General features: G+C 31.4%; 1 protein-coding gene across 1 annotated transcript in view; it reads left to right on the forward strand.

The window, feature by feature from the left end:
- Positions 1–344: 344 nt before the first annotated feature.
- LOC129220372 (succinate--CoA ligase [ADP-forming] subunit beta, mitochondrial-like) overlaps positions 345–13,341 on the forward strand; it is a gene marked incomplete at its 5' end in the record, with an annotated part of 43,190 nt that continues 30,193 nt past the window's right edge. Inside the window, 7 exon segments of the mRNA XM_054854777.1 lie at positions 345–536; positions 1,465–1,621; positions 2,850–2,949; positions 3,102–3,264; positions 5,833–6,003; positions 7,019–7,115; positions 8,686–8,847. Coding sequence (XP_054710752.1) covers positions 468–536; positions 1,465–1,621; positions 2,850–2,949; positions 3,102–3,264; positions 5,833–6,003; positions 7,019–7,115; positions 8,686–8,847 — 919 coding nt within the window.

A 13,341-nucleotide genomic window follows, 5' to 3' on the forward strand; every position in this document is an offset into this window, starting at 1 on the left:
GCATGTATTTCAATAAATTAAACGCTTTATTTTTTCCCCCGTAGTTGTCTTTGTGCGTAGGTCATTCTTTATTCGCTGACTGAACTTTTGGTCAATATATTTTTACCGCTGATTAACTGCAAATATTTTTTCTTTTCAAAAATTGGGAAAAACAGCGAAACAAAAATTTAAGAAGTTGAACAATGTCCTCAAATCAAGAAAAGAAAAAAAAAGCTATTTGTCCCACACCTTCAGAAGCTTCATACTAAATTACAGGATTGGATTTGTAGCAAATTGCTCTGAAACTTGAATAATTATCTGGAGAAATCAATAATTAATTTGAAGCTAAAATACGATTTGATATCTTTGATAACGATATCTTTTCTTTTATCGATATTATTAACAGCTGATTAATTGAAAAACAAAAAACAAATCGAAATCTGGCATTGCGAAGGTTACGATCAAAGAGAAAAGTGCAATTTGCAATCATGGCGAATGCTGCTTACAGGATATTTGCGAAAACAACAGGAAAAGAAAGTAAACATCTACTTTCAAAAGTAAGGAAATTTTAAGTTTTTTCTCATAAAAGTGCTATTTTATCTTTACTTCGCTTAAATTTGCGTCAGTAAAATTTTATCTTTAATATATTTTGACAGTAGTTCCTGAATTGATTCATTATCTCTTTTTTAAGGCGGACATGGAATATGGTAATATTTCATATGTACAACTATAATTTGAAATCAGTTTCACAAAAATTCTGCTAATTTATGTTAAGCAAGTACTGTTTGCTAGAAATAAGCATTTTTTATATTATAATGGATTCTATTTTGTTTTAAATATGAAAACAGCCACGTTTCCTGGTTGAAAAGTCGTCGCCAAATTTGGCGATAAATTTTTAAAGGCGGCAGGTTCAATAAATGTCATGAAAATTTTGACTATTTAAATTCTTTATAAAGAATGTTGAATTGCATTTCATGTTGCATTGAAGTTTTCTTCAAAAATTATTTCAAACATTTAAGTTTTTGTCAGTGGAAATTAAAAATTCTTAGCAGCTGTCCAAGTTGCAATAGCTACCTATATATTTTATTTTACTCTTATTTGTATTGCAGTTGCTGTTTAGATTATATAATATGATGCGAAGTTTCAAAATTATTCAGTCAGCTATTTATTGTGAAAATTTTCCATGCTTTAAATGAAAGAAAAATATGAAGGAAACAATTTTGATTATTTCAACTTATTTTATAATGCAGGCACATACTATGTTATGAACAAATATATATTTTTTTAGTAGTTTATGATACTTTTTAAATTTTACAATTCATTTGTTTTTCTCTTCTTGTGTTGATAAAATTCTTCAAGAATGAAAAAAATTCATTTGCAGTCCTTTCCCTCCCTTTGCCATTCTAGTTTTTTTCAGAAAATGTCTATTAAATTTTTGTACTTTGAGTTCCATCTTTTCTTAATTGCACTGATTTCTCTTTGCAGGTAAAATGTGGTGTTTTGCATAGCTATAACCCTCAACGAAATCTTAACCTCCATGAGCACCTTAGTTTGGGATTGCTTGCAAATGCTGGGGTGAAAGTACCGAAATTCGGTGTTGCATCGACACCTGATGAGGCTTTAAAAGCTGCTGAAAATTTAGGTATTATTTGTTGCAATTTTAATCTTGTTTTTATAGCTCAGTTGGTACTTTGATCTTTGTCTGACTGAATTTATTCTCCAATGCTTTAAGGAAATTGAAAAGTTCATCAATATCAAGTTACTATTTTGAATTTTTTTTGTTAAATCGTCGTAAATATTTTCTATTTTGGCAAATATACTTTTATGCTTTAACTTTTTCTCCAAATGTTAATTTAGAAACATCTTGATCCCAATAAAATAACTGCTAATTAATAAACTGCTTGTTTGAAGTAACATGAGATAAAGGAAACAGAATTTTATATTAACATTTATAGCTGTGTTTCTCAATCTTAAATATAATTCAAAGTTAAAAAGCATCTATTATTATGGATTTTTCTGTGTTTTTGAAATAAATTTAATGTGTGAAGTTTTTTCAAATAAATTAACTTTACTCGTGTTTCACTTTCTTTTTATTGTTATACACATATGAAATAAAAATCCCTCCATTCTTATTTTTACTATGAATTGTATTTTATACTTGTGCCTGTATTTTTGGTACAGGGTGTAGATCGCTTTAAAAAGTAATTCAATATTTTATTTAAATTCATCTCAACTTATAATGCATAGGTGGCTTGTACGGGGGAGGCAACTGCCCCCTCACTTACAACAGCAAAGGAGCCTTGTCCCCCACTTTTTAGAGTTAAAAATTAATAATTGATTGAAAGTAAAAACTTAAAATTTTAAATTAATGAACTTTTCTCATCCTATTTCATCAGAATGAAACATTGAAATGAATGGGGAAAGGCTATGGTGGTCATCCGTCCGATTTTGATGCCATACCCTACATTTTTAATCAGTAATATTAAAAGCCAGTAATATAGCTCAATTTTACAAAAAAAGAAAAAGAAACAGCTCTAGGGCTATGCCCCTTGACCCCCTACACTTCTTTTGACCTCCCACTTTTTTGGTGCACCAACCGCCTATGCCTATATGTATCAAAAGATTGTATAATGTTTTAAAAATTTATGTGCACAGTGAAATCCTATTACCAAGGACCCTCAAGTTTATTTTGTTTGTTGCAATGGTAGTTTCTTTATAATGAAATTCAAGTTATGTAATGCATTTAAAATGGGACTTAAGATATATTTTGTCGAAACAGATATTTTGTTGCATTGGTATTTACCGTTATGAGATTTTACTGTGCTTTTAGTTTTATGCATTGTTCATAATCTCTATTTTCTTTTAACTAGGTAGTAAAGATTTTGTTGTTAAAGCACAAGTTTTAGCTGGTGGTCGAGGCAAAGGAGTATTTGAAGGTGGCTTGAAAGGGGGTGTTAAAACAGCCTATTCGTAAGTACATTAAATTATCTTCTTTTGATTAAGTTTGATTTATTATTTTGTTCAAATTTCTTAGTGATGTGTTATTTGAATAAATATATTTCTTAATTATAACCCATGTTTCCTTTTTTAAAAATTTTGTATATGTTTATTTTTTAATTAAGGCCTCAGGAAGCAAAAGAGTTAGCTGCTCAGATGTTAGGAAAGCGGTTAATTACAAAGCAAACTGGAGAGAAAGGTGTGTTATGTAAAGAAGTCATGGTAGCAGAAAGGCTATATACTAGAAGAGAATACTATTTTGCTATTATGATGGAAAGAGATTATGGAGTAAGTACTATATTGTTACAAATTCTGTAAATAATAATTATTGTTATGACTAATCTGTTGAAATCTGGCTAAATTTGGCATTTGTACCATTAATTTTCATCCAAAATTATCCTAGTAACTTAATACAACTCCCTTACACTGGACTGAAGTATACGGTCCCTCCATTTCTGAATGATAAGATTTGTGAATGGAATAAAAACAAAATATCCAGAAAGAAACCTCGGGAATCACATGGAATATTTGGGAGCTCTCTTTCGAGATTTATAAATAGCCATGCGGCATGTTTAAAGTCAGACTGGTCTAAGCCGTGGGCTGGAAAGTGTGTATTAGCCTTTGCGCTGTGTTTTTGCTTATTTCGATGTAAATATGTGTGTGATTGTTGAGGTTTTTAGGGTATTAATTTATATTTGTCTAATTGCTATGGTTAATTTAGCAGTTGCTAATGATATTTCTTGTACATAGTTGTAAATAAATCTCCTGTGTTTTCTCAAGACTGTGTCATCATTTAAAAAATATTTGAAGTTGCACCGAAATCGTAACAATATTTTTATTGGAACTTAGCAATTATTTGTTGCTAATTTTATCATTTAAGCATTTCATAAATATTTATGTGTTTTGCTAAATTAAAAAAAAAAAAAACTACCATGGATAAAACTGCTTGCTGAAAAGCTTAATTACAACTAAGAAGCTAAAGAAATTATAGTTAGTGCCTTGAAAAAAAATTTTTCACTCGTGAAAAGTGCTTATTTTGTTTTCCTGCAGGGTATGAACTCTGAAAATTTAAGATTTTTAGCTGTTAAATGAGCTTTCATTCTACCTGGTATGGTAGTTTTTAAAAAAAGAATTTCGTAGAAACATGCCAGCGTAAAATGCTGTGATTGGGATTTTCATTGTTTTAAATCTTGCAATTACGTGTTTCAATTATTTTGAAAGTTATAAGTTATGTTCACATATGCTACCTTGAATCTGCTCATTTTACTTTTTATTATAATCAATGGCTTACTTAGCATGGGTGACACCCAGGGTGGTAATTTGTGGTGTAACCCCCCTCCCCCATACACACAAATACAAAAGAAAAATAATTAAAACTTTATGAAAACATGAAATTTATGCAATTTTCAGAAACAACTACATTTATGTTATAATGAAATTTTTCGTAGGCTAATGTACAAGAGTCGAATTAAAGTAGAAGTCCACATTCCCCCCAGAAAATTTTCGAATTTGTAGTCTTAAAAATGCATTTTAACTTCATATTTTTCAAAATCTTGTAATTCCTCTGTGAGTGTCACCCCCCAGACGGGTGACACCCGCCAAGGCAATTATTTTCTATTATTGCTCTGCACTTGCAATAATTTTCTATTTGCATTTAGTTTTTATCAAACTGGAACATTCATTCCTGCATATAAATAAATCATTTCTCAAATTTATAAAATAATACTAAGAATTTTTCAATAAACTTGCACATACAAACAAGTCTTTACTGTAATGGTGCATGTTAAAGCCCAAATTATGCATTTCAATACTGGTTCACTACTAAATGTGCTTCATAGTCAAAAGTAAAGGCATTTCCCACACTTTTACTAGCATATGGTCAAAGACAATCTGGTACTACTTTTGCACTATGGATACTATTTTTGTTTTAACTAAAAAGTTTTGAGTTAAGGTGGCAACTTGAAAAGCTTTTAAAAAATTAATTTCCTAGAGATTGTTGTGCTTGCAATTTTCAGAATACAGTGGAGTCTTGGAGGTCCGAGGTAATTGGGACTTACTTCATCTCTGATTACTGAAAACTTGTATTATCCTGACAATTCTTTCAGCTTCAAAATGTACATTATTTGGGAGACATAAGAAAGAGCATGTTTTGCTTCCTTAGATAAAGAAAAGGAACACAAAAGGTCTTCACAAAAAATTTATCACTCAAATTTCAACATGAATTTCCTTTTCATTGTGCCTAAACGGGTTTTGATTTAATTTTTTCCTGATATTCGTACACATATGTGTAAAAGGCAACCAAAATGTACATTTTGACTGCGTCCGAGTATTAGTATGTATCTTGAATTATGTATAGGAAAGTTTCAATTTCCTTTTATATGCAACTTACTTGGAGTGAAGTTGTGCATCTCTTTTTTTTGATTACAATCAGATACTCCAAAAGGAGATGTTAACATGTTCTTTCTGGCAAATCAATGTCAATTTTATGCATCAAGTTATTATCCCCAATCGAAGGCATCTCTTAATCTGTATCTGGTAATCTGAATATTTCACATCACAAAACGAGCGTTGTTGAAACCAACCTCTAAATGTATTTTATTATTTACTGTACATAATAAGTTTTACAGCAGCAAAATATTTCCATTTTCAGAATTTAATGAAAATGAAATTTTTATTTGTTTAAAATGAGTAGTATGTGATATAAATAATTTGATAACTAATAGACTTATTTTTTTACAAAGTTTTCTAATCAAGGTTTTTTTTGACTTAAATGTTTTTGACAATTATAGAACTGAAAATAAATTTGTTTTAATCTTTAACATAATTTGCTACACATCATGAAAAACTTAATTTCAGGGTCCAGTGATCATTGCCAGCTCTCAAGGAGGAGTTAACATTGAAGAAGTTGCCAAAGATAATCCCGATGCCATTATAAAAGAGCCAATTGATATTATGAAAGGGTTATCTGCTGATCAGGCTCTAAAAGTTGCAAAATATCTTGGATTCAAGCAAAATAATATAAACCAGGTACTTGCTTTTTAATGCATTTGAAGTTTTTTTTCCCTCTTTTTTAATCATTCATACTTTTGAACTTGAGTTTAATGTACAACACAGTAAAATATTACGCATATAAGTCTTCTTAACACACAAAATGCATAAGAAACATTCATTTGCTTGCTTCATTTAGGGTTCCCAGCAGGTCTCTTTTTCAATTTAAAGTCTTTAAAGGTCCACTATTTCAAAGCCCTAGTTAGAAGTTACCCAATGGTTAGGTTTGAAGTAGACAGCAGGAGATGTCTGAAAAATGGAAAAATCCAACATAATTCAAAAATCTGCATGGAATTTTTTCGCCTCTTAATTCTTCATTATGAACCACAGCTGAGAAAGTATTACTTTTTCAATATGCCCAGAAGGCAGATTAAATATTTATTCAATTATTGTTATAAGAATAAAACAAAAAGTGCATTCCATTTTACTAAAAAAGATCTACATATGTATTATTGTAATGCTCATTTTTTAAGTTAATTATTTTTTTTTAGTCTGTTGAAATAATTACAGAACTGTGTGGAGCTCTTTTGAAATATGATGCTGTAATGCTTGAAATTAATCTTACATTTGTTCCAAATCTTGCCAAATGCTGTGAAGTGGCTTGGGTTGGTTGCAGACTACTTGAAGGGTTAGGAGGGGGATATCACCACATGCCATTTAGTACTAGTTCCCATTTACTGTCAGCTTACTGCTGACCCAACTTACTTATTGCTTACTATCCAAGAACGAAGTTTAAAGTGACTAGCAGAAAAAGTCTGAAAAATAAGAAAATCTGAGACAATTCAACATTTTGCATGGGATTTTTTTTCCCTTATGAACCACAGCTGAGAGTGTGTTACTTTTTTAATATGGAAACCTGGAGAGGAGATTAAATGTTTGTTCAGATATTGGTAAAATGAGTAAATTAAAACAAAATAAAAAGTTTGTTTATGTTTTATTTAAAAAATTCTGCACCTTGTTGTAATGCTCTTTTTTAATGATTTTATTTTTTTAGGCTGTTGAAATAATTACAAAACTGTATGGAGCTCTTTTGAAATATGATGCTGTAATGCTTGAAATTAACCCTATGGTAGAAGATTCTAATGGAGATGGTAAAATTGGATATTTTTTATTATTTATTTATATTTTTAAACTTTTTTTTTCAATTAATATTTTTCAAAAATATTTCCAATCAATCAAAACTGAGATAAAATTTTATGAGTAATCACCAGGAGAGCTCAGTGACTACTTATAAAAAACTAATGTTTTCCCGTTATTGAATCAAAATTATGACTTTCTTTAAGCAAGAAAAACAAATAAATTTGTACTGATGAATATCAAATTGAATTATTTATAGCTTAACAATTTTTGAAACTTATTGCCACTCAACCTACCATAATACTTCTTGCATTATGTAGAAAGCTAGCTTTCAACCGTGTTATGTCATGGAAACATTCCATGGCTGGGTGTGGGTGTCAGACAGTCTGCTGTCAGTGATCATGTGACTGTGAAGTTAAGTATAATAGTTCTTTGATTAAGAATAATAGTTTATTTTGGGAAATTTGTTGTATTTAATAACCTTTAAATTTGATTGCAACTGATAAGAGACATGTAATGATGTAATGTCCATAGTTATTCTCTTTTAGCCTGAGCGGGAGCCATAAGCTTAGATCAGTGTCTTTAATGGCAGTGCCAATTCAACAGATCCTAAATGCAGTGAGGTGAGGTAATGTCAATCACTTCAATGTCCAACAAGATCACCAAGATGTTGCATTATGTCTAGTTAAAACTGCAGAGAATTAGGCAAGGGAGAAATGCTTCTGAAAACCAGGGCTCCAGAGTTGAAGGAAGAAATGACCAGCTCTGGGAATTTTAGGGGCTCTTTTTTTCCTCAAAATCATTCCGACTCCTTAAGAACTGGTAGAGTTGCAGACTTGGAGGGTAACTTACCGACTTCGATTCTTGGAATTTCAAACCTTTCACTCCCGACTCCACAGCCCTGGTAAAAACTGATAGACCATTCTTTGAATTGAAGCCAAGACTTGTAAAAAAAATTCTTAAAGAACACTGGTTAACAGGCTGTACGAAATAATTGCAGTTTTGTAATTATTTCATACTGATTTCTCTGACTTGTGCTGTTGATTCTCTTTATTGATGTGTAACTGCATATCTAGAGGATGAATCATTTAATTCCTGGGAAATTTTAATTGGTGATTTTTTCCTAATTTTATAAATTTGTTATCTGCATGAAATCATCCAGAAATTATCTCATATTAGAGTCTGCCAAGTTCCGAGCAACTAGAAAATAATCGTGGTGTCTAGCTCTTTCAGAAGCAATGTTACACTGAATTTTCCTATAAAATACGACAGAATTTAATTGGAGCCTAAGTTTTTCAATTTTGTTAGTTGCTACCCATATGCGCATGTCTACAAGGTTGCTATTATTTTGTTTTTGTTATTTTTGTTCAACTATGTTACACCAAAATATAAATGACACTTAATATTTTATGCTACAATAAAAAATTAAAGTTTTGCAAAATGAGTGTTTGTAGATTGGCGGTATTTTCCCTAGTTTAAATTCTTCTTGTTGTAAGATCATGAATAGTGATATTTTTTTCCATCCTAGCTGTAAGTTTTGTTTATTTTGTTGCTTATTTACTTTTCTTTATCTTACTTTTTTAGTGTATTGTTTGGATGCCAAGTGTCGGTTTGATGATAATGCAGAGTTTCGCCAGAAAAAATTGTTTGAGCTACGAGATTGGACACAAGTTGATGAAAGAGAACGTAATGCACATAAAGAAAGCCTAAATTATATTGCACTAGATGGAGATATTGGATGTTTAGGTAAATGAGAAAGTTTGTCTGAATGTATGTTATTAGTCTTTCACGTAAGAATTATTGAATGGATTTTAATGAAACTTTACAATAATATAGCTTGGGCAACTAAATAACACATATGGTAGTTTTTGCAATGTTATGGGGGGCAAAACCCACCATAGGTAGGAAAAAGAACAACATTTTCATATAAATTCCCTAAAATGGGGAGGGGGTATTTGCACATATTAACATTGTATGTCCATCAAAAGTTCTGATTTTTCTGCTGAAGATGGCACCTGTTTGAAATTTCTAAGTGAAATAAAAAACAAGTTCCATGTTCAAAGTTCCTAAACTCTACAGTATTTAATGTGTCATCTCAACTCCCCGTCCAAAGCTACAATTGTGTATTGTTGAATGTTTTTGCTTTTCGTCTGACTGTTCAAGGCTTTTCTCAAGTCAAATCTTAAAGTAACATATTTGTGTAAGATTGGCAAATAATAAATGAATGAGGCTTGTTATTTTCCATTAGCTTTGATGCATTTAATGGGGTTTTTTTTATTATTATTATTTGTGTTGATTGAACACTTACTCAGTATTCAATAGACCAGTAGGGATCTCGCCAAACTTTTTTTCGGAAGGATGTTAATAGCTAAGGCATTGGGCAATTTTTTTCAGTTGTTGTTGTATTTGAGACTAAAGACTACGTAATACTGTTTCGTGGTTTTCAGCATGTAACCAAAATATCGCCATTAAAAAAAGCTTTAAGATTTATGTTAAAGTGTAAAATAAACCGCCAACTAAATTAAGCATCCATAAACAGCACAAAAACTTCCATTAATTTGTCTTTCTGCAAAATTTCAAACAATCACCAGATTTTACTACTTATTTTGAAAATATTTCGGATGAAAATGTTTAGCATCCTTTGATGGTCACCGAAAGTTTCTCAGTACTTGGCAACTAGCTCTTTGACGAAAATTACTAACAGACAGTTTTACGAAGCAGGGAAGGGAACAAGCTCGGATCTGTAAATTTTGGGTCCCCCTGCAAAAAATCTGCGGAACCCCTAACTGCCTACTGGGTTTCTACGCCACTGAAAGCCATGAGCACCTTTAGTACAGTGGGACCGCTTGCACTATGGGGACTTGGATCCAGGCCTTACAGCAAATTTGTTAACATTTTAAATTGTAGTAAGAACCCACATTCATTGAAATTTCCCAACATGACTAAACCAAGTATAGGGGAATTACGGGCGGCTAAATTTTCTCAAACATTTTGTACTTCAATAGCAATATAGGGAAGGTTTTAGACTATGTTCGAAATAAAAAAACTAACTAATAAATCTTTTTAAACAAGTGAAGTAATGTCATGCTTTCATTTCTAAAATAATGTTATTTTGTGCTGTATAGCTATTGCCGTTTCAACTTTATGGGTAAGAAAGAAGCTCGATTTTTAACCACGTCAAAGCGATGTGTGTTTTGAGTTCTTTCAGTTTAAAACAAAAAACAAATGAAAGTAGCGATTGTTTCTCATAATTATTACTGACCCAGGCAACACCAGTATTTTTGCTAGTATTATATATTTCTATTCAGTGTGCTGTGTTTAGCTATAAAAAGGATTAGTTATTGTTTTTTAAAACACTGCTAGCTTGAATTTGTTTGTTGAAACTTGTCTTTAAAACGTGATAAATCACTGAACTTTGACAAGATGCATTGAATATCAACTTTCGAAGCTTCAATACTTTCGAAGCATTTGATGGAATGGTGTTAAACAATGGGTGCGAGTGCCCTTTGAAATATAAAAATACATTAATCCATATTATGAGTATACTTAATTTCATTTAAAATCTTAATTATATCTGCAAACATAATTTGAATAAATGTCAATAATACGGAAAGTTTATTTGTGTCAAAGATCTGCAGTGTGACTCAAATGTAATATGCAATGTTTTCAAGTGTTTATTTATTTTTTTTATCATTATCTTTTTTTTTTACAACGTGAAACTTTTTTAGGGTCATGGGAAGTGAGTCCAAAACTTTGGTTTACACCAAGAAACTGACAAAATTGTAAAGCGAAACTTTATTAATAAAAAAAATCGTTTGTGAGAATTTTTTAGATTTTTTTGGGGAGGGGGGGGGGGGTACTTGCTTGAGTGTTCCAACTTGCTACAAATGTTCGTGCTTTTGAACTATACACTTCTCTAACTCTTCAGAAGAATATTAATGGTGAATACAGTTCTGTTTCCCCTATCAAATATAAATAATTGCTATGCAGCTGCCAAAAACTGAATAAAATTAAGGGCACTGAGAAGAGATAAAATGGAGGGAGTGAAGACTTTCATTCGTGAAGGAGAGACCCCAGGTCACGTGATAGATTTTAAAGAAAAGCATTGGAAGAAATCAGGTTTCCTTTGCTAGTTTCACGCAAAAAGTGTCAACCATTTGTCGTTGTTGAGTCACGTGACCCGAGCTCTTTTCTCAAGCTTTTGCTTAGCCAATGATTGGACTTGCTCCCTCCATTTTAATTCCTGCTCTAACAGGGTGGCGACAGATCAGGGAAAAGTCAGGGAACTTTATCACTCAGGGAAAAATCAGGGAAATATCAGGGAATTTTGAAAAAAACAACAAGAATTCAGGGAAAATTGATGAAATGAAGAAAAAAAATTATTGTTTGCAAAATGAAGTATTTTTATTCCCTATGAGTTTTTCACCAATTATTTGTTTTAAAAAAGTAAAATTAATGCGGTATGATTGTACACTGCCCTATATTTGTGCATCTTTTTTCATCAAGGTCAAAGTATTCAATCTTAGGATGAGCTTCCTCTGTGTCTGTAAAGTTGTTCATTTTAGCTGGCTTGAATTTTCCTTCTAAGCATGCCATGCTTCATAAATAAACAACCCTACAGGCAAAGAGGAAGCCATCATTATTGACTTTGCTGCCTTGGCTTTACTCATTGTCTTGAAGTATTTAGCATACTGTTATCACAATTTCAAGATAAAATCTTTATTTTTTAATAAGGCTGATGAAATCTTAAAAGTTTCCCCTGAGCGTTTTTAATTTAATAGCTAAAATTAAATTTTGACTGAAAATGATTTTTTTATGCTATGTTATTACTATTTGCTGTCACTTCAGATTGTACGAAGTTTTTTTCTTCTTCAGACTTTAAAACTCTTTTATTTTAAAACCATTTACATATATATTTTAAAATTAATTATTGTTTTTGCATTTTAATGTTGTTCGTTACTGAAGTAATCTAAGATTTTTTTTTCGACAACTAATGAAATCATTTGAAATTGAGTTGTGTACATTAAATAAATATTATTATTTTTTTAACAGTTAAAATGCCCTTTTCATTAATTAAAACCTAAGTTTTTGATTAGAGAATAACTCAATATGACTGGTTGTTGAAAGATTTCAATTTGTTTTACATAAATATGTCTACTAATGATTTACGTAAGTAAAACTACATTACTTCTATACTTTAACTATCACTTATGATTCTTGCAGCAACAATTATACTGCTTGAAAATTCAGTTCAAGAATGTTTCCATTTAAATTTTTTTAGTTGTATCATGATTAGATATGTTTTTAAGAGTGGTTTTGATAAGTTCTTAAAATTCTTATGTTAACTGGTTCCTGGAAGTAAAGTATTTGTTTAGATTTCCTATAAGATTTCTGTGCCGAAAATTTAATGTACTGTTTTTACCAAAAAAGGGAGCATCTTTTCAATATATATTTTTAATTTACAGCTTAAACCGTTTTAAACACTGCATTTTATTTAATATGCAATGCCTTTCAGGTAGGGCAAAGAAAGAAAACCATTATCATTGGTAACGTTAATCACGGAAATTTGGTAAACGTAATCAGGGAAAAGTCGGGGAACTTTTTTTTCCAGTTCCTGTTGCCACCCTGTCTAAGATTAGGGAGCACGATATCAAAAGGGGGGGGGGGGGTGATGGGAGAAAACTGGGCATATTTTGATTCAAGGGCTCATTTTACATGAGAATCATCAAAAATGGTGTCAGAAGCTTTTTGAAGGGATATTTTTTGATGTTCTGTGGATGGGTCTTGGTTATTGAATATAGGTATAAACATTTTAAATGCTTAAGGCTGCTCTTCAGTGAGGGAAAACATTGCAGTTAGGGTGTAAATGACTTTCTTCCTTGAACGACGGGAGTGAACCTGAATCAAGTGATTGACACTTCAACAGCCAATGGAGTGGACGGTAACCGATGTAAGGCAGGAACACGTGACCTGTCACAGCTGTCATTGTTCTGGAGGGAAAGGAACCCCTAAATGACCCCCGTCGTCAAGAGCAATCAGGGAAATTAGCTGGCGGCCAAAACCTCACTTGAACAGTACCGACGCGAAGGTTGAACAGAACAGAAAATAAAGTCAGTACCAAAGGGTCTGCGGTAATTTTTGAAACAAAGTTTCTTTTTTTTTTTTTTTGGATATGCGTTCCCAGATTTTATATTCATGAAAAATTGATGAATGAAATGAAAATTTATCATAAATTGAACA

This window comes from Uloborus diversus, chromosome 4, assembly GCF_026930045.1.
Source record: "Uloborus diversus isolate 005 chromosome 4, Udiv.v.3.1, whole genome shotgun sequence".
In the NCBI taxonomy this organism is placed as follows: domain Eukaryota; kingdom Metazoa; phylum Arthropoda; class Arachnida; order Araneae; family Uloboridae; genus Uloborus; species Uloborus diversus.